The sequence below is a fragment of the Jaculus jaculus genome, chromosome 12 (genome assembly GCF_020740685.1).
Source record: "Jaculus jaculus isolate mJacJac1 chromosome 12, mJacJac1.mat.Y.cur, whole genome shotgun sequence".
NCBI lineage: Eukaryota > Metazoa > Chordata > Mammalia > Rodentia > Dipodidae > Jaculus > Jaculus jaculus.
Window position 1 is genome coordinate 5,467,607 of NC_059113.1, and position 27,163 is coordinate 5,494,769.

Consider the following 27,163-nt stretch of genomic DNA (forward strand, 5'->3'; position numbering starts at 1 on the left):
GAAGCTCCATGATGGCAGGGAAAGCAGAGCATGAGAGGGGTGGACATCTCCTCCTGGCCAACATCAGGTGGACAACAGCAGTGAGACAGTGTGCCAAACACTGGCAAAGGGGACGCTGGCTATAACACCCATAAGCCCACCCCCAACAATACACCTCCATCAAGGCTCCAATTCCCAAACTGCCATAGCTGAGGACCTAGCACTCAGAAAATATGAGCTTATGGGGCACACCTAACTGAAGCCACTGCAAGGAGGAAGGAGACTGGATGAGGAAAAGAAAGATGAACAAAAGGACCGAGGAAGGCTCAGGTTCTGGCAGGAGAGGACTCTTGGGGGGCGCGCAGCTAGCAGACGGGAGAGGGCCATGACAGCACCTCAAACTCCAGACCTCACCAGTGTGGGCAGTCATGAGGCTGAATGCCTCATCTCACAGGCGCTGCTCATAACCAAGAGGGATGCTCTGGAGTCCACGCTATGCCCTTTCTGTGTGAGTTCATCCCAAACAGGGCAGTTAAGCCAGCAACCAAAAGCTAGATGGTGATCCATGGGCAGGTTCCAGCACCTCGCTCTGAAGCACCTCCCTACATGCTCACCATCACGCATACCATGGACTGGCCTATAGTAATGGCCAAGCCAAACAACTTCTGGGCTCCGCTGAAGAGAGCTCGGTCTTTAGGGGAATCATCGACTCAAAACCTTGGCACCACTTACACTTTAGAAGGCCACAGTCACTCCCATCAACAAGAAAAGGTTGGCTGAGTCTGACGCTGTGACACCAAACAGGGATCTAGGGACACACCAAGGACACAAAGGGGTGGTGGCCACCCGTATCCCAGCAGGATGGCACAGAAGGGCCTTCGACCCCCAGTGCAAAATGGCTGCTCTCCGTAACAACAGGCAGCGCTGCCGGCAGACGCACAGCTTCTCCACACAGAATCATGGTTCTCTCCACACAGAATCATGGTTCTCCCCACACAGAATCATGGTTCTCCCCACACAGAATCATGGTTCTCTCCACACAGAATCATGGTTCTCCCCACACAGAATCATGGTTCTCCCCACACAGAATCATGGTTCTCCCCACACAGAATCATGGTTCTCTCCACACAGAATCATGGTTCTCCCCACACAGAATCATGGTTCTCCTCACACAGAATCATGGTTCTCCCCACACAGAATCATGGTTCTCCCCACACAATCATGGTTCTCTCCACACAGAATCATGGTTCTCCCCACACAGAATCATGGTTCTCCCCACACAGAATCATGGTTCTCCCCACACAGAATCATGGTTCTCCCCACACAGAATCATGGTTCTCCTCACACAGAATCATGGTTTTCTCCACACAGAATCATGGTTCTCCCCACACAGAATCATGGTTCTCCCCACACAGAATCATGGTTCTCCCCACACAGAATCATGGTTCTCCCCACACAGAATCATGGTTCTCCCCACACAGAATCATGGTTCTCCTCACACAGAATCATGGTTCTCCCCACACAGAATCATGGTTCTCTCCACACAGAATCATGGTTTTCTCCACACAGAATCATGGTTTTCTCCACACAGAATCATGGTTTTCTTCCCTAGGCTTTACTTTTGGGTTTTTTTGTTTTGTTTTGTTTTTGATTTTTCAAGGTAGGGTTTCACTGTAGCCTAGGCTTATCTGGAATTCACTATGTAGTCTCAGGTTAGCCTCAAACTCACAGTGACCCTCCTACCTCAGCCTGCCATTAAAGGTGTGCTTGTTTTTGTTTTTGTTTTTTTAAATATATTTTATTTATTTATTTGAGAGAAAGAAAGAGGGAAAGGGAGAGGGAGAGAATGGGATGCCAGGGCCTCCAGCCACTGCAAAAGAACTCCAGATGCGTGCGCCCCCTTGTGCTCTGGCTTATGTGGGTTCTGGGGAATCAAACCTGGATCCTTTGGCTTGCAGGCAAATGCCTTAAACACTAAGCCATCTCTCTAGTCCCCTGGTTTTGATTTTCTGAGGGGTCTCACTAATATAGCTTAAACTTTCCTTGAACTCACTATGTAGCCCAGGCTAGCCTAAACCTCATGATCTTCCTGCCTAAATTTTCTAAGTGCTGTGACTATTGACATGTACCTCCAAGGCACATGGTACAAGGAATAGCTTACACTGCTGACTGTTGTTCATAATGCACTAGTTATTTATTTGACATCTTTCTTTATTTTTTTTTTATTTATTTGAGAGGGACAGACAGAGAGAAGGTGCAGAGAAAGAGAGAGAGAATAGGTGCGCCAGAACCTCCAGCCACTGCAAACGGACTCCAGACATATGCACCCCCTTGTGCATCTGGCTCACATGGGTCCTGGGGAATCGAACCTGTGCCAGCTTTGTAGGCAAGCACTTAACCACTAAGCCATCTCCCCAGCCCCAACATCTTTCTTTAAACATAATACAAGCCAAGCCATTTTTAAACAGTGATTTAATCTCAATTTAATAATGCCAAATTTTGGTCCTTACTCTAAAATTCTAAACTAAACAAAATGTTCCTTAAATATCAATTCATCTGAAATTTTCTAAAACCTGTATATGCAGGCTGGGAGCTCCTTTCAGAAAGAAATAATGGTATTCAAGGGCTGGAGGGATGGCTTAGCAGTTAAGGAACTTGCCTACAAAGCCAAAGGACCCAGGTTCAATTCCTCATGACCCACATAAGCCAGATGCACAAGGCGGCACGTGTGTCTGGAGTTTGTTTTCAGTGACTGGAGGCCCTGGTGCACCCATTCTCTCTCTCCCCCACCTTCAAATACATAAAAACATTAATAATTTTTTTTAATGGGATTCAGGAGCCGGGCATGGTGGCGCACGCCTTTAATTCCAACACTCGGGGGGCAGAGGTAGGAGGATTGCTGAAAGTTCGAGGCCACCCTGAGACTACATAGTGAATTCCAGGTCAGCTTGGGCCAGAGTGAGACCCAACCTCGAAAAAGCCAAAAAATAAAGGGGGGATTCAAGGGTCATATATACACCAAGAAACACTACTTGTGCTTTAAAAGTAAAATGGGGACCTAAGTGAACTGTCTTCCAGATGTGGGTAGAAAATTATAGAGAGATCATATTCTTTGTTCCTTTTTTGTGTGAGTGTGCATGGTGTGTGTGTGTCTATGTGGTGTGTGCAGCTGTGCATGCCCTGCACACTCACATATGGAGGCCAGAGGAGGCTGTCGGGCCTCTTCCTCTAGCGCTCTCCTGCCTCGGTTCTTTGAGAAAGACAGAAGCTTGCACTGAACCTGGAGCACATGATTTTCAACTAGGCTGCTGACTAGTGAGCTCTGCCAGGGCTCCTGCCTTTGCCCCTGAATTCAGCGCTGGAGTTCTGGGCGGGTGTGGCCAGGTGGATGCTGGGGGCTGAACGCACAGCAAGAGAACCTGCCCACAAAGCTGTCTTCCGTGGCCCCTCTTCCTCCCCCCCACCCCCCCGATCCCTGATTCCTTTCTTTCAAACCCAGGGCTTTGTGAATGCTAGACAAAGGCTCTGCCACTGAGCATCTTCTAAGTCTCGCCATATTTAACTTAGAACCCATGTTCTGAGCTTCCAGCTCACCAAGTGAACACAAGTGTTTGCACACACACTTCCCAACTCTATGGTCATCGCCAAAGCCTCCCTTTTGATCTTCTGCTCTCCTCGGGCCTGGCCTCCAACTAGAGATGTTCGAGTGGGGTTGTAGGGTCTTCCTTCTTACTGCCACCCTGGGCTGAGTCCACCTCTTACCCCATTCTCTGGAGTGGCCAGGACCGTGTAGAGCTTGCAGAGGGAGATGATGCCACTGTACTCCGGGAGGGGCACTAGCTCATTGCAGTTATCTTTCTTAAAAGCCAGCATCTTGTTGATGAACTTTTCAAACATGCGTTGAAGGGGCTCCACCTCCATCTGGAGGTGGAAAAGAAGGAACAGTTACCTGCCCTCACGTCCCACTGGCAACCCTGACCACCTCCCCTCTCAATTCACCTCATACCTTTGGCCTCTTGTCCAGCCACGACTGAACATAGGGCTTCCAGCCCAGGTCGATATAATCAGTATAGACCATCCCACAGCGGGAGACAGTGGCTGGAGAGGCCACTGCCAAGTTCTCCACTTCAAATAAGAGAGACACCTAGGATAGATTTTTATATATCAGAAACTCATCTTCCATACCCAATCCACACTAATAAAAACACTCCATAACTCATGCTTCAAAGTGTATTTCTATCAAAAAGGATGATATAAGAAGAATGAAGACTTGAGATTAATATGTGATTTGATTGCTCAAAGAAATTAGACTTTACTTAAGATTGTCCTCAGGGCCGGGCATGGTGGCGCACGCCTTTATAGTCTCAGCACTTGGGAGGCAGAGGTAGGGGGATCGCCATGACTTCAAGGTCACCCTGAGACTATATAGTGCATTGCAAGTCAGCCTGAACTAGATAAGACCCTACATCAAAAACCAAAAAAAAAAAAAAAAAAGAAAGAAAGAAAGAAAAAGATTATCCTCAGAAAAAATCACTCTCTGGCTTGCCTGGTAGCAAAGGGTGGGCACAGCCAGGTGTACGGAGACACCTGAGTGGTAGACGCGCAGGGAGGGGATCTGAGGTTGACGGTCACAGTTGGCTGTACAGCCAGTTTGAGGTCAGCCTGTGCTGCATAAGGCCCTGTCTCAGAAAAAGAAAAAAAGAGACCTGAATGATGGGAAGATAAAAAATGATGACACCGAAACGGAACAGAGACGAGTTGGAAAGAAGATGGGACTCGGTGGAGGGTCTGGTAAGGAGAAGAGCCTCAGTCTCGGTTCCCCCCACACAGCACCCCCGTTCCTCCACCATCCCCTGCAGGGCCCTGGTGCGCCAGCACGCGGCAGGCATCAAATACCTGCTCAGGCATGGCGATGCGCTCTCCATTGATGAGGGTTAGCACCTTGTTGTCATCCATGACCGAGTTCATGCTCTCAATCCACAAGGTGTCCACGGGGCCATCAAAAAGGATCCATTTCTCATCTGGTTTCTCATCTTAGTAGCAAGTGGATGATCAGGAGCTGGGAGACTTCCCTTGCCCTCCCTCCTCACTCATGCCCTCAACAGGTTTCCTTATACTTCCACATTTCTCAAGTGTTTCTCTCCCATCGGAGCATGCTGTTCCCAGGCGCTCCACTCCCTTAGGAAATGGCCTCTACTCCCCTCTACCTGTGACCCTCTGGGTACCTGCACACGCGTTCCGCATGACACTCGACAAGATGCCGTCAGTCCATTCATTAGTGTTGAGGTCATATTCTCCATATAACTCCCCTAACGACAACGCCTTAGGGTTTAAAGGGAACTCCTGAGAATGACACCAGAAGGGTTCCTGAGACGCTGGTAGCCAAGACTCCTGTTGATGCTGAGCTCGCCTCTCAGGCCCTTGCATTTGCCCTGCTCTCTTCTCTCCGGGCCGCGTGGACCTGGGCCTGGCCCTCCCTCCCTGCTGCGAGCCTGCCCCAGCCCATGTCTCAAGTGCATACTCTAACAATGTTGAAGTTGGGTTCTTCAGCACGGCACAGGGAGGACAGGGTGGCCTGTAGGATTCGCCAGGAGGTCGTCTTGCCACTGCCGGTGCCACCCACAATCATGGTGGAGTGGCGAGAGTTCTTGGTTTCATACAACTGGAGCACTTTGGTGAGGGTGAAGGGAGTGCTTTGCAGGCCCATCTCTCGAATCTCTTGCTCGATGGTCTCCCGCAGCTAAGAGAAGGCAAGTGCAGGAAGTGGGGGAAAATAGTATGAGCCTGCAGTGCTCGGAAAGATATGCTCAGAACATTAAAAATGATGCTCGGGGCTTGAGGGATGGCTCAGCAGCTCAAGGTGCTTGCTTGCAAGGTTTGCCAGTTCAGGTTCAAATCCCCCAGCCATACACGTAAAGCCAGATACAAAAAGTGGCTCAAGCATCTGGTGTTCATTTACATGCAACAGCAAAAGATCCACACGCATGTGTGCACACGCGCGTGCATGCACGCACGTGCCCACACACACTCACTCGCTAACGGTCCTTTGTACTCCAGACCACTCACTTGCTGTGAAGCCAGGCGATTGCAAGAGCACAGAATCAGCCAGCGTGGTGTCTCAGCTGTTATCTGTGTGATCTCGACTAAGTTTTCTTCCTAAGCCTTAACTTCCTCATGGGCACACTGGCTCACACAGCTCTACACATCTTTTCTACCACTATTCAGCTAGTAACGAGTCTCTGCAGTGGTGCTAGGAACTATGCTAAGTACCAGGAACACAGATGAGAACAAAATAGGTTTTATCCTATAGTTAGGGCTCCAAGTCTGGTAGAAGTGTGTGGTAGTTTAAATTTATGCCCCCAACAGACTCAATGTTTATTCAAGCTGGAACTTGCACCTCCAGCCCTGTCTGGAAGAGGTGTCGCTGTGGGCGGATTCTAGGGTCCAGCCCTAAGGTGTTGCTGGGGGTGGGGAATGCGCTTGCTTGTGGGGCTGGTGGTGGTCTTTATCTCCTCATGGGTTTGGAAAAAGGGGCCAGCTTCGCCTGCCATTATGGAATTTCCCCTGGATCTATAAATTTCAATAAATTCCTTCCTCCCCTGAACTGTATCTGGTCTGGAGGTTCACCCCAGTAATGTGAAAGTGACTACAACAAGGCAAAAGAATTATTTCCCAATGCCAGGGACCAAACCCAGGACGCTGAATATGCCAGGCAAATACTCTACCATTGAGCTAGCCCTAATTTTTAAAAAATCATCACCTAAGTTTAAAAATAATACACATATACCAGGTACACTGGTACATGCCTGTGATCCCAGCCCTCAAGAGGCCGAGGTAAGGGGTAGAGAGATGGCTTAATGGTTAAGGCATTTGCCTGCGAAGCCAAAGTACCCAAATTCGATTCCCCAGGTCCATGTAAGCCAGATGCAAAAGGTGGTATATGCATCTGGAGTTAGTTTGCAGTAACTAAAGGCCCTGGATCTTCCATTCTCTCTCTCTCTCTGTCTCTTTTCCTATCTCTCACTCAAATAAATAAAAATAAAATATCTTTTTTTAAAAAAGAGGCTGAGGGCTGGAGAGATGGCTTAGCGGTTAAGCGCTTGCCTGTGAAGCCTGAGGACCCCAGTTCGAGGCTCGATTCCCCAGGACCCACATTATCCAGATGCACAAGGGGGCGCACGCATCTGGAGTTCGTTTGCAGTGGCTGGAGGCCTTGGCGCACCCATTCTCTTTCTCTTTCTGCCTCTCTCTCTGTGTCTGTTGCTCTCAAATAAATAAATTTTAAAAAAAATTTTTAAAAAGAGGCTGAGGTAAGAGAATCATAAACCGTGTGTGTGTGTGTGTGTGTGTGTACATGTGTGGAGGCAGAGAACAGCCTCAGGGGTCATTCCTCAGGCACCATCCACCTTATTTTAAGACAGGGTCTCTCTCTGGTCTGAAACATGAGCAGTACATACTCCCATATAAATTATATTTTTTCTGTGCATTGGTATTTTTAACCAATTTACAATGTTGATTTTTACCTTTAATATTCATTCTTTCTAAAAACCTGATACTAACCATTACTAATTGTTATCAGAAAATACGATCTGAATAAATGTCTTCAAAATTTTTCAGGGAGGTTTACATGGCTACACAGTTTACCTGCTTAGATTTTTCTCTATGTTCTATGTGTGCTTGGAAAAAAAAAAGACTCTTCTTGGAGGCAGAAGATGCAGTGTCACAGAACAGGCTGGCATGAGCGGTGCTCCCAGCCTTGGTCAGAGGAGCTTCCTTTTGCCATGGGTGGTGGTTAATGCAGAGACTCATAACTCATTAAAGTGCTGAGAACAAGTGGCAGTTGACAGCTCATCCCCAACTGGGACATCTCTGCCACCTTCTCTAAGGCTAGGAGTGGAGGGAGAAGGTTAAGAGCTGGAGGATGGGGAGGAGTGCTGTGGTACACTGTCTTCCGGACATGACGTGAACTTACAAACTCAACTGGCATGCCCATTCCCTCTCTCTCTCCCCCCCTTGCAAATAAATAAATACAAATATAAAAATATAATTCCAAGAATGAGGAGGAAAGGAAACGGGAAGACTAGTGGTATAGAAACAGTGGGAAAGCCCACTGTCTATTTGAAGTTTCAGTGACGTCAGAGAGCTGTTGAATGGAAATAACTTGAGCAGGTGAGTCTGGGAAGTACTATGGTCAGAAAAGACACTGTTTGAGTCAGTCTTGGTCATATGACAGATAAGGAAGCCCCAAAACAGGCCATCTGTCCCAGTCACAGCTAGTGGATGGCAGAATAAAGCTGGGACATCAACTTCCTATTCCCAGATGCACATTCTCACATGTGGTCAGGAAGAGTGTCAAAGACTGAGAAAGGGCTGGAGAGATGACTCAGCGGTTAAATATATTTGCTTACAAAGCCTGCCAGTCCGGGTTCTATTCCCTAGTTCCCACATAAAGCCAGATACATAAAGTGGTGCAGGCATCTGGCGTCGCTTGCAGTGGCTAGAGGCCCTGGTACACCCATGCTACATTCTCTCTCCCCTTGCAAATACAAACACACACACACACACACACACACACAGAGAGAGAGAGAGAGAGAGAGAGAGAGAGGAGAGAGAGAGAGAGCGCAATCACCTTGCCATAGTCAATGACCGGGAGCTCCACGCTGGGGAAAAGGTCTTGCACGATGGCGTTGAACAGAGGCACATCAACTGATGTGAGCTTGGCAATATTCATATCTCTCATTGACAGTAGCAGAACCTAGGTAAGAGAAGATGAGACTCAGGCTTGAGGAGCCCGGAGCTAGGAACTCATGAGACCTTTTTTCTTTGAAGTGCTCAGAAACAGAAACCAAGAGCAATATGCAAGTAGAACTCAGACGGCACGGGGAACAAGGCGCTGGGCGGGGGGGGGGGGGTTAGAACCCCATTCTGGAGGTAAGGGAGTCTACATATCTTCCGTGATGACATACAGGACGAGTGACCATGCAAGCAAAGGTCCAAGGGCCTTGTCTTTGGCCTACCTCTTCATCAGACAGATCTGGCTGTAGCCGGCGCTTCTTGCCCGCGTAGCGCAGAAGAGAAGTGAGCGCCCGGAGGCCGAAGTCATAGTGGTCCTGTTTGGAGAGCTGCTGCACGGCCAGTGAGTAAAGCGTGTACACCTTCTTGGCGAGGATCTGGGAGACAAGGAGAGGAGAAAACAGGCCAGCGTCCCAGATACGTCTCTTCATTAAAAACAGTTACAGATACAAGAATCTAGGCCAGGGTCCGGGCGTGGTGGCGCACGCCTTTAATCCCAGCACTCGGGAGGCAGAGGTAGGAGGATTGCCATGAGTTCAAGGCCACCCTGAGAATACAGTGAATTCCAGGTCAGCCTGGATGAGAGTGAGACCCTACCTCGAGAAGAGAAAAAAAAAAATAAAAAAGAATCTAGGCCAGGGACTTAGGCCATCTGGGAGGTGCTCTGTGACAGTCCTAGGTGGTCTTTTGATCATGCTTTTGTCAGCTAATGACTTCATGGAGGGAGACCTCCCCCTGAATTCTTTTGGCTTCTATTGACATCCTACTGACAGACATCTAAATTCCGTGTAGGATAAGCTGATTGTGAGGCCTTCAGGGAGTTCCTCTCTCTAGGGGACAATTATGGGAAGAAAATCAAATAACTGAAGGAAAGGGATTATCAGAATACCTTGCAGTTACCAAAGCCTTCTCCAAAAAGGATGATTTCTGCAATGAGGGTAGAATCAGGCACCACCATGGCAATTGGACGGAACATGGATTTAAGATTTTCAGGGAGCTCTGTACGACCAGCATAACCTAGAAAATAACTCCGTCTATTTAGAATCCCTGTTTCCTTATCTTGACTTGCTTTGCCAAACAATCCCAACCCTTGCTCAATCCTTAAACACGCTCCCAAGTCCAGCTCCAAGATCTCAGCCTGTTCTTCCTGGTCCACTCTGTCTGCTTTCCTCTTTGGTCCTTTCCTTCCTTTCTGCATAACTCAGTTTCAAATTGAAGTCACAGAGCTGGTGACTTCTTACCTCTCTGAGTTCTAGGTGTAGTTCATATCATGTCTTTTAAAGTTTTTATGTATTTGTTTATTTATTAGCAAGGAAAGAGAGAGAGAATATAAATATAAATGGCAGGGCCTCTTCTTGGAAAAGAACTCCAGATGCTTCCACCACTTTGTGCATCTGGCTTTACACGAGTTAGGGAACTGAACCAGGCCAGAAGGCTTTGCAAGCAAGCACTTTTAATCACTGAGCCATTTATCTCCCCAGGGCTCATAGGTGTTCCTCTGATTCTTTCAGGAACTAAATACTTTTCTCTGCCCGTTCTCTCCTGATGGACCCTTGCCCTACAGCTGTTCCCACTGAAGTGGAAATTGGATGAAAGAAAATTTAGAAGCCTTTTCCCTAAAGTTATGTCTTGCACTGCATAGACCTTTTTTGTTTGTTTGTTTTGTTTTTGGTTTTTCGAGGTAAGGTCTCATTCTAGCCCAGGCTGACCTGGACTATGTAATCTCAGGCTGGCCTTGAACTCATAGTGATCCTCCTACCTCAGCCTCCCAAAGTGGTGGGATTAAAGGTATGCACCACCATGCCCAGCCTGCATAGACTTTTGTATTACTTATGTTCTGTACTGCATACTATTCTGTATTGACTGAAGGTTCTGTGCTGTCTCAAGGCCGTGATCTGTATCGCAGCCCCTGTTGTAAGTGATCTTATGCTTCTTTTTATCTCCATAGCACAACTACAGACATCTGCTCACTAGTTATGCATTTTTCCTCTATTTCTGTAAAGCTTGCCGATCACAGACTCAAGGTCTCGGACATTGTTAGGCCAGGGCTCTGGGCTCTTAGAACTAACACTGAGTAGCTCAAGATAAGGTAGATAAACTCTGAGCCATCAGAGCTCGGGGTAGGCTTTGGAAGAGGCTCCCCTGGACCTAGGCAGTCTCTAGCGCCAGGTCTGTGTGCCTTAGTTTCCCTTGTCACTGGTGGCCAATAGTGAGAAACTCAAAGTCCTAAACCTTAGGGCACTTCCAATTCTGCAAATGGGGTAGAAGACAGACCATGAAAAACTAGTCCCGTGGGAAAGATGATTAAGCCTGGCAAGGCCAGGGCTACGCACAGACATGCACAAGTAGCTCCTAAGCCTTCAGGGAGAACAGGTGGATTGTCTCCTCTTTTCCCACAAAGTTGTGTTTCTCCTTCCTCCCCCTTGTTGTCATCATGATTGTATTTGAAAAGTCCCTGAAAGGCTCATATAAGGAAGGCTTTGCTCCCAGTATAACAGTGTGTGTGGGGGGGAGGCTTTGAGAAGTGACCTCATCGTTAAGGTAATCCATTCATGAATTATGAACTCATGGATTATGGGGAGACAACAGAAACGTTAGAAGGTGAGACGTAGTTTGGGCTGGAGAGACGGCTTAGCGGTTAAGCACTTGCCTGTGAAGCCTAAGGACCCCGGTTTGAGACTTGATTCTCCAGGAACCACGTTAGCCAGATGCACAAGGTGGTGCACGCATCTGGAGTTTTTTTTGCAGTGGCTGGAGGCCTTGGCGCGTCCATTCTCTCTCTCTCCCTCTCTCTTTCGATCTGTCTCTGCCTCTTTCTCTGTCTGTCACTCTCAAATAAATAAATAAATAAATAATAAATGCAATCTAAGAAGGTGATGCGTAGTTTGAAGTAGGTCACTGAAGCATGCCCATGAAGGTGTATTGTATCTTCCTCTTGCTCTCTCTCTCTCTCGCTCTCTCTCCCCTCCTCTCTCTCTCCACCACGAAAGAAGCACGTCTGCTCCCTCACACTCCTCCTCACTGCAGGGCCAGAAACAATGGTCCACACTCTGTAGCCTGAGCAACCTGAGCCAGAACTCATCTCCACCCTTTAAATTGCTTTTAGGTATTTTGTCACAATGATGAAAAACTAGCAACAGGTGTCATTAGTTGAATAAACAGAAAGGAGAAGGGACACAATTACCTGCCCTGAACGCCAGTTCTCCTCTCCTCCATCCCTGTCTTATCTAGTCCCTGCCACCTACCAGGATTCATGGTGATGAAGATCCCACAGGACCACACCAGATTGATTTCAAAGCCTTCAAAGTAGAAACGGGTAAGGCCGGCCGTCAAGGCAGACAGGATGGACAGGATCTGCTGGGCCACCACTGACAGCACCTCGATGTTGATGCGGTTAAACTCATCGAAGCAGCCCCAGGCTCCGGTCTGTGGAGAAAGAGTAACTGGGAACAAGAGAGGCTCCTCGGGCCACTGACACACGGGATTAACATGCTGCTGCTGAAAATGATTTGATAGCAAGGTGGCCCCGCAATGGGGTGTACGGGCTAGAGAGACGGCTCGGTGGGCACAACAGAGGCTGCAGAAGGGCCCACAGTGTTACTGCCATAGCCTCTCGCCAGAGCTTTTGATCCCGTAGGACAGCCTTGGCTGACCTGGAAAACCTGGGGGCTGGAAACTTGTAAGTGCTGATTATGAACTATGCACCAGGGAGTTTCTATATGTCACGACTTAACACTTACAGAATCTGATTCCACAGCAAGCAACATGAAGCGCAGGAAGGTAAGAGGATGCCATCGTTCACTTTAATCATGAGAGTTACCTGAGGTAGCCGGGCGAGGTGGTGCACGCCTATTAGTCCCTGCACTAGGGAGGCTGAGGCAGGAGGATCACTATGAGTTGAGGCCAACCTGAGGCTACAAAGTAAGTTCCAGGTCAGCCTGAGCCAGAGTGAGACCCTGCCTGGGGTGGGGGTGAGGTGATGGGATGTTGCAAGCCACAAAGTTCTGAAGAAGATCTGGATTTCAGTTGACTTCTGGGACTAAAAGATGTGAAGGGACCTCTGTGACAAGGTGAGTGAACACTCACCTGTGCCAGGCCTGAATACATTCGCCCCATGGACTTATAGTCTAGGCCCTCAGAGCAGTTGACCACAATAACGTATATGCCCAGAGCCTTGCCCAGGTCCTTGACCGTCTCTGTCTTTCCGGTGCCTGCTGGGCCCTTGGGGGACCCCCCTCGGTGCAGGTGCAGGGCTGTGGTCAGCGTCATGTAACACCTGAGAATCGAGGACACGACTCACATCAGAAAGTCTGTCAGCTGTGCAGCCCCGACCCCAAGCATCTCTCCCCCAGCAGACCTGTCCGTCAGGGGAGTGATGACCAGGCGGCCGGAGTTTCCCAAATACTCGTAGCCATACTGGAACTGTGTGTTGGTCTGGCGGATGACACAGTCTTCGAGGTCCTGAGGAAAGAGCAGAATGAAAGGGAGATGGGCTAGGAGGAAGAGTAGAACTGCGGAAAGGGCCAAAAGCAGGGCCCGGGGAAGATAGGTGGTTACAAGGAAATTGGGGGCTCTGTTATAGAATTAGGAGGGGATGGTTTAGTGCCAACATGGCAACAGATGGTCTTTGAGTCACCATAAGTGGCAACCACAGGGAGGTGAGACGCAGTTAAGATCTGTGAGTAGGGTGCTGCGGAAGGTTGGGATGGGATATTAGTGCATTTACAGAATATGAATTAAGACATCAAGGGGCTTGGGAGATAGCTCAGATAGCTCAGGCCAAAGGCATTTTCTTGCAAAGCCTGCTGGTCCAGGTTTGATTCCTCAGTACCCTTGTAAAGGCAAATGCACAAAGTGGTGCATGTGCCTGGAGTTCATTTACAGCTGCAAGAGGCCCTGACAAACCCATTCTCTTTCCCTCTGCCCCACAAACCCTCAAATAAAGAATTATAGAAGAAAAACCTGGCTGGACAGCTTTAGGGTCAGAGTGGAGGGAGTTGGTCCATCGGACACTTTCTCCCAGTAGAACCGAAGTTGGCTAAGCCAGTCAAAAGAGCTGACGTCCATGAGTCCGCTCTTGTAGAGCTTCTCCAGCACGTCACGAGCATGAATTTCTATTGTCACCAGAGCCACAATTTTCAGGCGCATGATCTTGGTCAAGTTCCCCCTGATGGCTTCTGAATACTTATTCAGTATTGACACCTGTGGGAAGAAGCAGTAAGCGAGCAGATGGAGTAACGCAGCAAGCCCAGCTGCACCTCTCCTAACCCCCACACCCTACCCCCACCCGGAAACCCAGCTCCACCCCACAAACGCGCCTCTCTGGAGCTGTGTCACAAGCACTCTCGTTCTGACCCTCTGGTTCTAGTTACCCCCCCCCCCAACCCCAGCCCTGTCCTGTGCTGGAAGGGCTCCAACCTGCTTCTTCTTCATGACCTTGAGGATTTTCTTGTCTGCCCGCTCCTTAGCTGTCAGTAGACACTTGGTGACATCAGCTGTCCACTGGATCTGGCTAGCGGCGATCACCATCTGGGGCAGGCACAGAAGCTGGCTCCTAGTCTCTGCCCTTGGCCGCCTATGCGGCCCAGCTCCCCGGTTCCAGGTTCGTTCTCCTAGGACCCGATGCCCATAATGCCTACTCTGCCCTGACTGATGAGGCATGTGGCTCAGGTCAGGAGCAGTGGGTCCAACATGTAGGGCACCAGAGCCAAAACACAGAAAGGGGAACCAAGAAATAAATTTGTGCTGGGCGTGGTGGCACACACCTTTAATCCCAGAACTTGGGAGGCAGAGGTAGGAGGATCGCCAGGAGTTTGAGGCCACCCTGAGACTACACAGTGAATTCCAGGTCAGCCTGAGCTAGAGGGAGACCTTACCTTGAAAAACCAAAACAAAAACAAAATCAAAAAGCATTTTGTGAGATTCTAGGTTCTATCTTTCCATATGCTACTTGCCTGCTTGCTCTATTAGCTTCATTGTTCCCCATTTCTGTTGGCCTCAGCTTACCTGACCAGCCCATTCCTTGACCCATTTGTCCCTTTTGGTAAGGAACTTCTTGAGGGCGAGGCGGCAGTTCCGGAGCAGGTCCCGCAGGGTCATCCTCATGGCCCGTTCCACATCATTAAGCCAGGACTGAGAAAATTGAAAGAATAGGTTGGTTCAGTCTTGGGGGGTCAGAGACAAGGTTCCTCAAGGGAAGGCTCTTGGGAAATAGGACTGCAAGGCTGAAGGCCCAGGAGAAAAGAGCAACAGATGGCTTGAGTCCAGAAGAGAATTCAAGGCAGAGGTTATAGTTGTCAGCATGACAATAGCAAGAGAAACCTAACTCATGTCCCTTCGTGGAAATGTTCTTTCCTCATAACTCCAAGTGCACTTTCTAATAGACAAGAATCAGTGTAGTGCTCAGACCACAACTCACCTCCACAGGCCCTTCTAAAAATACCACATGGAGGAAATCAATGTACTCGCCATCACCTGAGAACATTCCCCCTGCTTCCCATTTGCCAGTGGAGCCCCCAACCTGTAAAAGAAAAAAGCTGTTCATGGACTGGTCTACCTATCCTTGGTATTCGTGTACAAGTATTTGTGCATTTTAGGCAAAATTTCCTCATCTCTCTTTTCAGTCTTACCAATCCGGAAAAGCTCTATCCCATGAGGATTAGAATCACTCATTAGTCCTGCAAAGCCTTGAGTCCCCCCTGCAGCAGCCTCTCCTGCCCTCCATGCCGCCAGAGCTGACCTTCTGCATTTTCAGCAGCTTGATGTTGTCAAAGCACTTCTTGAGGTGAGGCTGTACAGCCTCGGGGTTGCGGGACTGGCCCAGAATCTCCAGCAGGTCATCATTGGACAGGAAGTAGAAGCGAGGGAATATGTGGCGCTTGGTCTCCAGGTACATATCCAAGGACTTCTGAATGTCCTCCAGGATTGTGTTCATTTCTGTGAGTTTGTCCAGGAGGCCTGAGAAGTAACCAGTGACGTCTGACGGCCTTTGTTACCATTTCCCTGAGTAGAGGTGGGCACCTCGGTTCTATTACTTTACCAGCTCTAGAGTTTTGGGATACAATTTACCATAAGGGTTTTTGGAAGCAGCAAATTATACTCAACCCTTCTGTCGTGTTTATCCCCGTCTCTCCATTAACTCATTCCACATCGTTGTATGTGGATAGTTTGTACATTATTATGCATCATATATAATTCCACTCATGTAACTCCATTTCCCGTCAGTCTTTGGAACAATGGTCCCATGACACCTAAGGATTTGGAGCTTTCCTGTTCAACCTAGAACTTCTGAAAATTAGAGATTATTCTGCAGCTACACAATCTTACAAGCTCAATCATTACATTCAAAGACATATCACAGGGCTGGATAGGTGGCTCAGTGGATAAGGCGCTTGCCTAAGAAGCCTAAGGACCCAGGCTCATTCCCCAGGACCCACATAAGCCAGATGAACAGGGTGGCACATGTGTCTGGAGTTTGCAGTGGCTGGAGGCCCTGGTGCACCAATTCTCTCTGTTTCTCTCTCTCTCATAATTAAATAAATTTAAAAATTAAAAAATATGTTTAAAAAAAAGACATATCACATGCACACAATGGAAGCTGTCGCCATCACCGAGGTTACCAGCATCCCTCATGACAGAAAGCAGGACACTAAGCTGGGAGGTGGGAAGGCCACCACAGTCCTTTCACTCACTAGCACATTAATTAGCCTCCATGAATTGGGGCCTCTTTGTTTGCAAATGGTCACTAAGATCCATCTCAGCCAATTCAATATGTTAAACAAGACGCATTAGCACCTCCAACTTCCTGGCAGACGTATTTCCCTCCCAGGCCTCAGGACCCCCGCCCCCTCTCAAAGGCATCGCCCTGTGCTCTCCAGGTTTCTAGGATCTGCGTGACCCCGCAAGCCCTCAAGCATGTTGAGTGTCTGCAGGCTGCTGGGGCCTTTGAATCACCAAGTGACCCTTGAGGTCTGAGGTAACAAGGAGACTCAGTAACCAGGGACCACATGGATTTGTTCTGCCTATTCAAGAATGGGATCATCTGAGGAACAACTATTGTTTTTTTTTGGGGGGGTCAAGGTAAGGTCTTCAGTCTAGTCCAGGCTAGCCTGGGACTCACTCTAGTCCCACACTGGCCTCAAACTTGCAGTGATCCTCCTACCTTTGTCTCCCAAGTGTTGGGATTAAAGGCATGCCCACCACACCCATTTTCTGCACTGCCTTTAAGTAGCTCTTTTCATCCACTAATTCATTCTCATGTCTATCAAAATACCTACTTCAATCAGAATGCCCAGAACCCATGTAAAAGCCTGGCATGGGAGCTGGAGAGATGGCTTAGCAGTTAAGCGCTTGCCTGTGAAGCCTGAGGACCCTGGTTTGAGGCTCTATTCCCCAGGACCCACATTAGCCAGATGCACAAGGGGGCGCACGCGTCTGGAGTTTGTTTGCAGTGGCTGGAGGCCCTGGCATGCCCATTCTCTCTCTCTCTATCTACCTCTTTCTCTCTGTGCCTGTCGCTCTCAAATATATAAATAAAAATAAGCAAAAAATTATTTTTAAGAAAAGCCTGGGACTGGTGAGAGGGCTTAGCAGTTAAGGTGCTTGCCTGCAAAGCCAAAGGATCCTGGTTTGATTTTCTAGTACCCACGTAAGCCAGGTGCACAAGGTGGCACATGCATCTGGAGTTCGTTTGCAGTGGCTGGAAGCCCTGGCACACCCATTTTCTCCCTCTCTCTCTCTCTCTCTCTCTTTCTCTCTCTCCCCTCTTTCCCTCTCTCAAATAAATAAATAAATAAATAAACAAATAAATAAAAAAGCCTGGCATGGTGATGCACACCTGTATTGCTCCACAAGCCTTCCAACCAGCGTTTGAACCCCTAGCACCACATGGGAAGCCAGACACCTGACCATGGTGGTGCACGCCTCTAATCGCAGCGCTTAGGATGCACAAGCAGGAGGGCTGCTGTGAGTTCGAGGCCAGCCTAGGACTACAGTGAGCTCCTGGTCAGCCTGGGCTAGAGTGAGAGTCTCCTTTGAAAAACAAAACAAAATAAAACAAAACAGCTACATACACTGTGTCACACATACCTGTGAGCCGCAGCACCTGTGGCAGTGGAAGGCAAAGCAAGCTGCCAAGCACACGTGGCCAGTAAAGAGTCTCCACTGGGCCTGTGGAGCCTCCTTAGCTACTAATCTCACCCTCCCCGCTGTGCCCCGTGCCACAGCCATTATAACTCCCTATGATGAATGAAGAAATGAAGATGGGAAAGCTACCAAAAATATGTGATCCATAAATCCAGTGTTGGGCTGGGGAGATGACTCAGTGGTTAAAGGTGCTTGCTAGCGAAGCCTGATGGCCCAGGTTCAATTCCCCAGTGCCCATGTAAAGCCAGATGCACAAACTGGCACATGAATCTGGAGTTCATTTGCAGTAGCGAAAGGCCCTGGTCTGCCTATACACACACACAAAGACACATACACATAAAAATAAAAAATTTAAAAGCAATATTAAGGATATTTATCACTAATGTTACCAAATATAACTAAATAGTAGTAATATCACTACCAGATAGTAGTTTATTACATATTACTAATAATGACCGTAAGTCATCTTTATCATCGTCATCATCTGTACGAGGATGTGTGTGTGTGTGTGCATGCCTGAGGGCACATGTGCCACAGCACACATGTGGAAGTCAGAGAGCCATGTTGACGTGTTAGTCCTGTCCCCTCGGTTTGTTTGAGACAGTGACTGTCTTGTCGTTTGTGTCTGCAAAGTCCAGACTAGCTGTCCCCATGAGCTTCAGGATTCTCCAGTGCTGTAAGTGTGCTGGGGTCACAGACGTATACACTACTGCACATCTAGCTTTTTATGTGTGCTGGAAATCTAAACTCCAGTCAGCAGGCTTGAAGAGCAAGTGCCGTTAGCTGCAGAATCATCTCTCCAAGCCCAGTAAATAATTTTTAAATAAATACAGCATGTGGTCACGATCTCACATGTGCAGAAAACCAACAGAGGCCGTGTTGGGGCAGCTGCCGAGGGCCTGACCTGGGTGGTGGGTGCACCGCAGAGCGTTGCTGTCCTTGCTCATGCGGTCCATGATGGTCCTCCAGTTGTTGTTGACCTGGTCAAACATGGCCGACTCATTGGGCAGCTGCTTGCGGATGTCCTCTCCAAGGAAGATGTTCTGAGGGCCACAGGACCGGGGGAGAAGCTGTTTCTCACACGCTTTCCACCCTCTGCCCCGTGTTCCCAGACCAGAGCTGACAACCGCCTAGGGGTCTCAGACTGTGAGAAATGAGTTCCAGAAGGAAAGCTGAGACTGAGAAGTCGGATTGGGCCCAAGAGGAAAATCGGAATGAGCGTGTGGGAGGAACAAAAAGGCCTGTCAGGGAAGGAATCTCGGAAGGCGAGACTCTAAAGGTCTGGTGGCCTCAGAGGAAGGTGGGAAAGACGCTGGCAGTGGGGCACGCCACGCAGTGGCAGCGGGAGGCGGGCGAGCTCAGGCCGCGGCGCTGACCTCCAGGTACATCCACTGCCGCTGCACCGTGAGCACCATCTCCGTGACCTCCAAGATGAGGGACAGGCAGCGCTCCCACAGGTCCACGTCCTTCTCGAAGGCCTTGACAAAACGCGAAGCCTTCATGCTTGACAGAGCCACCTGGTTATCCTCCAAAGCCTGGAACACTTCCTCTGTGCCCCTGGTGCCCGAGAGACCGAAGTCACCACCCTTAGCCATCTGCCACTCTGCAGAGCCACTCTGCAGCTCAGCTCACAAGCCTCCCCTCCCCTCCCCTCCCCTCTCCTGGAGCCCTGGGTCCCTCGCTACCTGAGCCGGTGATGGCCCTTGTCCTTATAGGGTACTATGTCCAGTTGAGTCACATCCCAGGTCCTGGCAATGTTCTGAAGCCCCTGTGAAGACAAATTGGGCAACAGAGCGATAAGATAGCCAGGGAAGAACAGCTGGGAAGGGCGCTGAGTGGGGAGCGGCTGGAGGCTCAGGAGGACAGACGGCATCATACCACTTCGATGGCCAGCTCTTTGGTTGCTGACGCAGAGATCTCCCCAATTTTCTCCACGTGCTGATCCATCCCAAGTTGGACAATCTGCTCCAAGGTGAAGCTTTCAGATTCCTGATCAAATTCCCGCTGGATCTCATCTTTGACCTGGTCCCAGTGCCTGCAGCCGGGAACAGGAGGTCGGATCAGAAGGCCAGACTCTGGGAACCTCTAAAACGTAGCATCATCACTCCCTGGATCTGGGTCTAGAGCCTTTGCTTAATGCTAGGCAACTGAGTTCCATCCCCAGTGGTATTTTTTAAAACTTTAAATCTTTATTTATTTATTTGAGAGAGAAACGGGCGCACCAGTGCGTCTTGCTCCCGGTGCTGTTTTGTTTTGTTTTGTTTTGTTTTTTCCAGGTAGGGTCTCACTCTAGCCCAGGCTGACCTGGAATTCACTCTGTAGTCTCAGAGTGGCCTGAACTCAAGCGATCCTCGTACCTCTGCTTCCCAAATGCTGGGATTAAAGGTGTGCAACACCACACCCAGCTCCCCAATGGTATTTTTTTAAATCACTTCCTGTGCTTCCTCCCATTGACCATAATAATTCTGCATATTAATTCATGATTCAACACATTTTCCTAATTAGGCTCTAAGATGCAATCTTTAGGCACACTGGGGAATATAAAGACTGACATGTCACCCTCGAGGAGTTGATTCTCTAGAGAGGGAGTTAAGGCACTCAACAAATGAATGCAGGCAGCCAGGCATGGGGGCACACGCCTTTAATCCCAGCACTCAGAGGCAGAGGTAGGAGGATCGCTATGAGTTCAAGGCCACCCTGAGACTACACAATAGGTCCAGGTCAGGCTGGTATAGAGCAGATCCTACTTTGAAAAACCAAAACAAAATAAACAAAAAAATTAGTGCAGATTTGTGGTGGAGCATGCACCATTTTCACAACCACTCCAGATATAGGGAAGTATTATAATTCTCCTTATACATGAGGAAACTGATGCTTGGAGAGGTTAACTAACTTTAGCAACTGAAGGAGGTAGTTAGGCTTACATAACACTTAAGGGTAAATAATTGCCAAAAGCATTACACTGGATACATGCAAAACAAGTAAAATTATTTTCTCCTAAATGGACTCAAAATAACTCCTCTATCATATAATAAATTCCAGATACACTACAACAATTAAATTTGAGAAATATGCAGTGTTAGAAAAATGGGCAAAACATATTTGTAACTTTGAAATAGGGAATGTCTTTGTAAACCAGGCACAAAAACAAAAATCATCTTGACTATACCAAAAGGACACTTTTCTTTTTCAAATTCTGTTTACTTTTATTTGACAGCAACAGACAGAGAGAGAAAGAGGCAGATAGCAAGAGAGAAGGGTCATGCCAGGGCCTCCAGCCACTGCAAACAAACTCCAGATGCATGTACCACCTTGTGTATCTGGCTTATGTGGGTCCTGGGAATCAAGCCTCGAACTGGGGTCCTTAGGCTTCGCAGGCAAGTGCTTAACTGCTAAGCCATCTCTCCAGCCCCCAAAAGGAAACTTTTTATAAAAAGTATTTGTGGGCTGGAGAGATGGCTTAGCGGTTAAGGTGCTTGCCTGTGAAGCCTCAGAACTCATGTTTAAATCTCCAGGTCCCACGTAGGCCAGATGCACAGTGACGCAACCATGCAATGTTGTACATGTGCACAAGGGGGCGCACGTGTCTGGAGTTTGTTTGCAGTGGCTGAAGGCCCTAGCATGCCCATTCACTCTCTCTCTCTCAAATAAATTTATTTATGAGTGAGAGAATGGGCATGCCAGGGCCTCCTGTCATTGCAGACAAACTCCAGATGCATGCACCACTTTGTGCATCTGGCTTTATGTGGGTACTGGGAATCAAACCTAGGCTGCTAGGCTTTGCAAACAAGCACCTTTAACCACTGAACCATCTGTCCAGCCCCAAATCAAACTTTTTATATGACAAAGACATAAGGCTTAGCCACAGTAGGTAACATAAAGCAGCAGAGGGAAGAGGAGGCCCCAGGGAAGGGACAAGGAACACAGTTGGTCACTCTGGACAACCCAGCATAGCACAAGAAGCAGAGGACAGTGAAAGGCTTGACATCTTTTGACACCTCTGCCCCATATTCAAGCAGCACTGTTTACAATTGCCAAGATGCTGATGGAATCAACCTAATGTCCACCAGCCACTGAATGAAGAAAGGAAATGTGGCATATGCACACAATGGACCGCCATTCATCTAGAGGAGGAAGAGGAGGAGGAGGAGGAAAATGAAGGAAAAGATCATCTTATCATTTGTGACAGCATAGATGAACCTGGAAGACTTTGTTAAGTGAAATCAGCCCTCACAGGAATGCAAATACCATAGGACCTCATGATGTGTACAACCCATTAAAGTCAAGCCCATAGAGGTCACGCCTAAGGACGCATGTTCGAATCTCCAGGTCCCACATAAGCCAGATACAAAGGGATGCAAGCATGCAATATTGCAAACGCAGCACAAGGGGGCGCACGAGCCTGGAGTTTGTTCACATGGCTGAAAGGCCTTGGCATGCCCATTCTGTGTGTCTCTCTCTCAAAAATAAAATAATATAAAAAAAATTATGGGAAAGCAGATACACGCATGAGGACAGAGGGAAAGAGAGCTCTGGATGCTGAGAGGGGAGCCTGAAAGACCAGGAGCTAGCAGAGCAGGGTGCAGGCCGAGGGGCAGCCTACCTCTGCCTGAGGGCGGGGTTGCGCAGGTCTGAGATGAGAGGCATGGTCCTCTTGAACTGCTCGATTTTGGAGCGCGTGGTTTCAATGATCTCCCAGTTTCGGTCCTGAGCAAAGGTGGGAGGCATCAGAAGACCTGGTGGCGTCCCTCTCTCAGCCAGTCACCTTCAGTCTCTTGTCCCGTCCTCCACACACCTTATACTCCTTGGCTAGTCTTGTGAGGCGACGAAACAGCCCATGGGCCGTGGTCTCCATGGCCTCGGTCTGCAGGGTCAGGAAGCAGCCAGTCTTCCACTGGCTCCAGCTCTCCTCCCAGTCTCGCGTGATCTCCCAGACCTGCTGCAGCGCGTCCAGCTCCTGTGCATGGGGAGCAGGAAGGAGTGACAAACGTTAGGAGCAGCAGCCCTCCCTCCCTCCCTCCCTCCCCTCTGCCTCCCTGATGATCGCCTGGTTCTTTGCTCCTCATTCTGCAACACCTGGTCTCTCAGTTCACATTGTCTACTCTCTTGCATTTCATGACCATCTAATGATAAGCACATGAGAAAATCCTCAACACCATCAGTCGTTAGGAAAATGCAAATTAAAACCTCTGTGGGATTTTACTTCACACCCACTAGGACGGGTAGAACCAAAAAAGGAAGCCAAGAAAAAATAAGTACTCTCATACATTGCTAGTGGGAATATAAAATGGTGCAGCTGCTGTGGAAAATAGTTTGGCAGTGTCTCAAAAGCTTAAACATAGAGTTGCCATATGATCCAGCAATTTTATTGCTAGGCTTACACCCACAAGAATTAAAAACAGATGTTCAAACACAAGTATACACATGCTCAAAGCAACACCATCCATCCACTACAATGGAAAGACAGAAACAACCAAAACACCCACCAGCTAGTGAACAGGTAGACAAACGTGGTGAATACAAACACTGAGATATTATTCAGCCATAAAAGGACTGAAGTGGCTGGGCATGGTAGCACATGCCTTTAGTCCCAGCACTTGGAAGGCAGAGGAAGAAGGATCTCTGGGAGTTCGAGGTCAGCCTGGAACTACAGAGTGAATTCCACATCAGCCTGGGCCAAAGTGAGACGCTACCTCCGTGTGGGGTGGGGAGAGGGGGTGAAATGCTAATACATGCTACACCACGCTGAGTGAAAGAAACCAGAGACCAAAGACCACATCCTACTTGCTTCCATTTATCGGCAATGTCCAGGATGGACAAGTCATATTACGTGGGAAACAGATAGTAACGAGCAAGGGCTAGGAAGAGAGGGTACGGGCCATGACTGCCTATGGGAACATGAGCGCCTCTTGGGAGATAAAATTGTTTTGAAACTAAATAGAAGTGACTGCTGTAAGACACTGAGTATCCTAAATGCCACTGAACCATTCACTTCTAAATGGCTGATCTGTTATGTGAATTGTACTTCAATTGAAAAACAAAAATCCTACAAAGCTGTTCATAAGCTCATCTGCCTGGTGTCAGTGATGTTTTGAGACCCACAGAAGCTATTCTCCTGTTGCTGCCCGTGGTTCCCATGGGGCCTAGCTCAGCACACCACCTTCTCCAGGTTCTGCAGGTCCTTGGACATAGGCTGCTCAATCTTGAAGATGCCCAGGTTGGAGCGAAGAGTGTTCTCCTCTTCTCTCATGCTCATCAGCATGGCCCGCACCTGCGCGATCTGATCCAGGGCGGCCCCATAGCCCACGCTGCTGGTGAAGGGCCCTGGGGGAGTTCAAGTTACAGCTCAGCTTCTCACTCAAGGCCATGATCTCTTTCCTAGGCTCTCCTGTCTCACTGCTCCCCTCATGGGAGATAAGGAAGGGAAGGGAAGGGAAGGAGAAGGGGGAACCCTTTCAGAGAGGGTTGGGAGAGCTACCAGACATAACTGTAAGACAGGAAGCCGGTATACGAGCACTGGAGATCTGAGCTGGGCCGCAGCCTGCTTATCAGAAATGTGCACTGCAGGTGAGCTCATCTTCCTTGATCTTTACAGAAGCTCTGAGACCCAGCACTGCCCTTTCTCCTCCCATCTGGCTTCCCCTTCTCAGGACAGCTACCGGAAGGGAGAGATGTGGCAAGGAGCACCTTTGAGCTCAAAGTCTTCCACGAGGTTACGTGCTTTCTTCTTGAAGTCATCAGCAGAGTGGATAAGGCCCGTCTTGAATTTCTCCTTGTGTTTCTTCAGCATTTGTTCACTGTCCAGCAGTGTTTGTTGAAAGATGGCCCACTCCCCGTTGAGACTCTCCAGCATTTCCAGGACCTGGAGGCGAGAGAGGGCAGAATGACCCGGGGCCGGGAGCTCCGTCCTCACCCAAGCTGGGGCCGCAGTGGAATCCTAGCTATCACACATGCTAGGCGAAGGTTTCCACTGTCACACCCCGAGCTCTTCACCACTGCTTCTAAGAACTCTCTGCTGGTCCTCCAGGTCAGAGTCCATAGGAAAGCTCTCTGTGTATGCTTAGGACCCAAGAAATCAAGCAATGAGCTAGTGAATAGCAAATTCATAGGCTGCAGACAAGTGTAGCTGGAATCGGCCTTGGCTCTCAGGAGCTTCTTGACCTCTGTCATGTCTCTGCGCTGTCCCAACCACAGTCTGTCCCCATAGCATGGGCTCACCTCACGTGACCCAAACACTACTGGAACTTACGTCGTCTGGAACTGGCACTTCGTACTTTTCCAGAATGGCAAACTGCTCGTGAATGGGGGGTATCTGGGACTCCAGGTTGGCCAGATTGTGCTGCAGGCTCTCCATGAGCTGCAAACTGACCCCCAGCTCCTCCAGTGTCTGGGGAGGATGGCTGATTCTAAAGGGAAGCAGAGAGTGCTTTATGTGGAAAGCACACCCTAGACACACACACATGCGTGTGCACGCACACACCGTCTAGTGCACACACATGCACACACGCACGCACACGCACACATTTTGTCTAGTACACATGCACTGTCTAGTGCACACACGCATGCGTACACGCACACACTCTGCCCAGTGCGCGCACGCCCGCCGGCATACTTCTCCGCGTTCTCCTTCAGGTACTCGTGCAACTCCAGCAGGCGCCCAGCGGCCATCTCCTTGAGCAGCGTCGTGAACTTGTTCTGCCACTCGTTGCAGTGCTGCACCAGCGAGAACTTGAGGTGCGAGCAGTCCAGCAGCACGAACTGGATGTTCAGAACCGTCTCCTCCTTCTGCACGTTGTTGGCCACTTCCGTGTAGCTGCAAGAGCCCAGGGCCCCAGCAAGAGCTGCACCCCTCACAGGGGAGCCCACTACGCAGCACCGGCCCAGGCGCTACATCTCCTCCCACCCACACCTGTGCAGCCGTTCTAGAAGGCTCTTCGACTCCCCGATGTCTCCCCAGGCGATCCATTTCTGTCACTGGCGAGTCAGTTTTCCAGTCCCCGGCCACAGCAGTGGCTGCAGGCCCTGATAGCCCTGGCACACCCATTCTCTCTCTACCTGCCTTTCTATATCAAAAGAAAAAAGAAAGGAAAGAATCTACACTAGCAGAAAGGCAGTATACAGCTAGGAGCATGAGGAAAGGCTTCATGAAGACTCCACTTTGGGGTTGTGTTCCACAGGAGGGGCCTCAGCAGGCAGAGGTGGGCAGAGGGGAGCGCACTGCAGGAGGAAACGGCACAAGCGGAGGAACAGAAGGGAGCCCACAAGTGTGCTCCTCAGAGTGAACGGTCCAGCGTGGGTTCAGGAATGGAAACATGCAAAGGGGTTTACACCCAGCATCAATCCTTTCAACATCCCAGGAGACAGGCTGTGTTATCACCACAGTGTTACAGATGAGGAAAGGGAAACTCAGAATAGTTGGGGGGTGGCAAGGAAAACACCTGAGTTAGGCGCTGTGCCCCATGTCTGTAGTCCCAGCTACTCCAGAGGCTGAGGCAGGAGTTTGAAACCAGCCAGGGGAAATATCAAAACCCCATCTCTTAAAACAAAACAAAAAGTCGGGTGTGGTGGGTACACTTGGGAGACAGGGGTAGGAGGATTACTATGAATTCAAGGCCACTCTGAGATTACATAATGAACTCTGGGTCAGCCTAGGCTAGAATGAGAACCCATCTCAAAAAAAAAAAAAAAAAAAAGCCAGGCATGGTGACGCACACCTTTAATCCCAGCACTTAGGAAGCAGAGGTAGGAGGATCGCCATGAGTTCGAGGCCACCCTGAGGCTACATAGTGAATTCCAGGTCAGCCTGAGCTAGTGCAAGACCCTGCCTCAAAAAACAACAAAAAAAAAAAAAACCCACAAGGCACCTGCCTATGCTTGAGCTAAGAGAGCTGGAAGGGGCATAGTATGAGCCTGTCTGTGCATCTGGCTTCACATGGGTGCTGGGAACCAGACCTGGGCCAGCAGGCTTTGCAAGCAAACACCTTTAACCACTGAGCCATCTCTCTAACCCAAACCACCACAGCCACTTGTTACAGCGCTGCTTTCACCTTCCCCACTGTTATTGCCAATGGAAGAAAGAGCTTATTCATTTCTTTTCTTCATCTCTCTCTTGCCTTTCCCTTCCTTCCTTCCTTCCTTCCTTCCTTCCTTCCTTCCTTCCTTCCATAGGACTACATATTTACTAAGTGTATTGTATTTATCTAATGAATGACCATGGCCAGGGAACCATGCAAAGATGTCACTTAAG

The 27,163-nt window shown here is 49.1% G+C and overlaps 1 protein-coding gene across 1 annotated transcript in view; it reads right to left on the reverse strand.

Annotated features, from left to right (window-relative positions):
- The window catches only part of Dnah2 (dynein axonemal heavy chain 2), a 136,906-nt gene that overhangs the window by 44,628 nt on the left and 65,115 nt on the right, over positions 1-27,163 (reverse strand). The window contains exons 19-44 of the mRNA XM_045130831.1: positions 25,529-25,729; positions 25,166-25,322; positions 24,604-24,778; positions 24,077-24,240; positions 22,712-22,873; positions 22,520-22,623; positions 19,795-19,951; positions 19,602-19,684; positions 19,293-19,473; positions 18,821-18,959; positions 15,512-15,729; positions 15,191-15,292; positions 14,779-14,904; positions 14,191-14,301; positions 13,735-13,974; positions 13,130-13,233; positions 12,859-13,048; positions 12,018-12,198; positions 9,662-9,789; positions 8,997-9,149; positions 8,609-8,734; positions 5,501-5,719; positions 5,205-5,322; positions 4,876-5,012; positions 3,986-4,123; positions 3,742-3,900 (exon numbers count right to left, since the gene is read on the reverse strand). Coding sequence (XP_044986766.1) covers positions 3,742-3,900; positions 3,986-4,123; positions 4,876-5,012; positions 5,205-5,322; positions 5,501-5,719; positions 8,609-8,734; positions 8,997-9,149; positions 9,662-9,789; positions 12,018-12,198; positions 12,859-13,048; positions 13,130-13,233; positions 13,735-13,974; positions 14,191-14,301; positions 14,779-14,904; positions 15,191-15,292; positions 15,512-15,729; positions 18,821-18,959; positions 19,293-19,473; positions 19,602-19,684; positions 19,795-19,951; positions 22,520-22,623; positions 22,712-22,873; positions 24,077-24,240; positions 24,604-24,778; positions 25,166-25,322; positions 25,529-25,729 — 3,973 coding nt within the window. The remainder of the gene's footprint in view (positions 1-3,741; positions 3,901-3,985; positions 4,124-4,875; positions 5,013-5,204; positions 5,323-5,500; positions 5,720-8,608; positions 8,735-8,996; positions 9,150-9,661; positions 9,790-12,017; positions 12,199-12,858; positions 13,049-13,129; positions 13,234-13,734; positions 13,975-14,190; positions 14,302-14,778; positions 14,905-15,190; positions 15,293-15,511; positions 15,730-18,820; positions 18,960-19,292; positions 19,474-19,601; positions 19,685-19,794; positions 19,952-22,519; positions 22,624-22,711; positions 22,874-24,076; positions 24,241-24,603; positions 24,779-25,165; positions 25,323-25,528; positions 25,730-27,163) is intronic.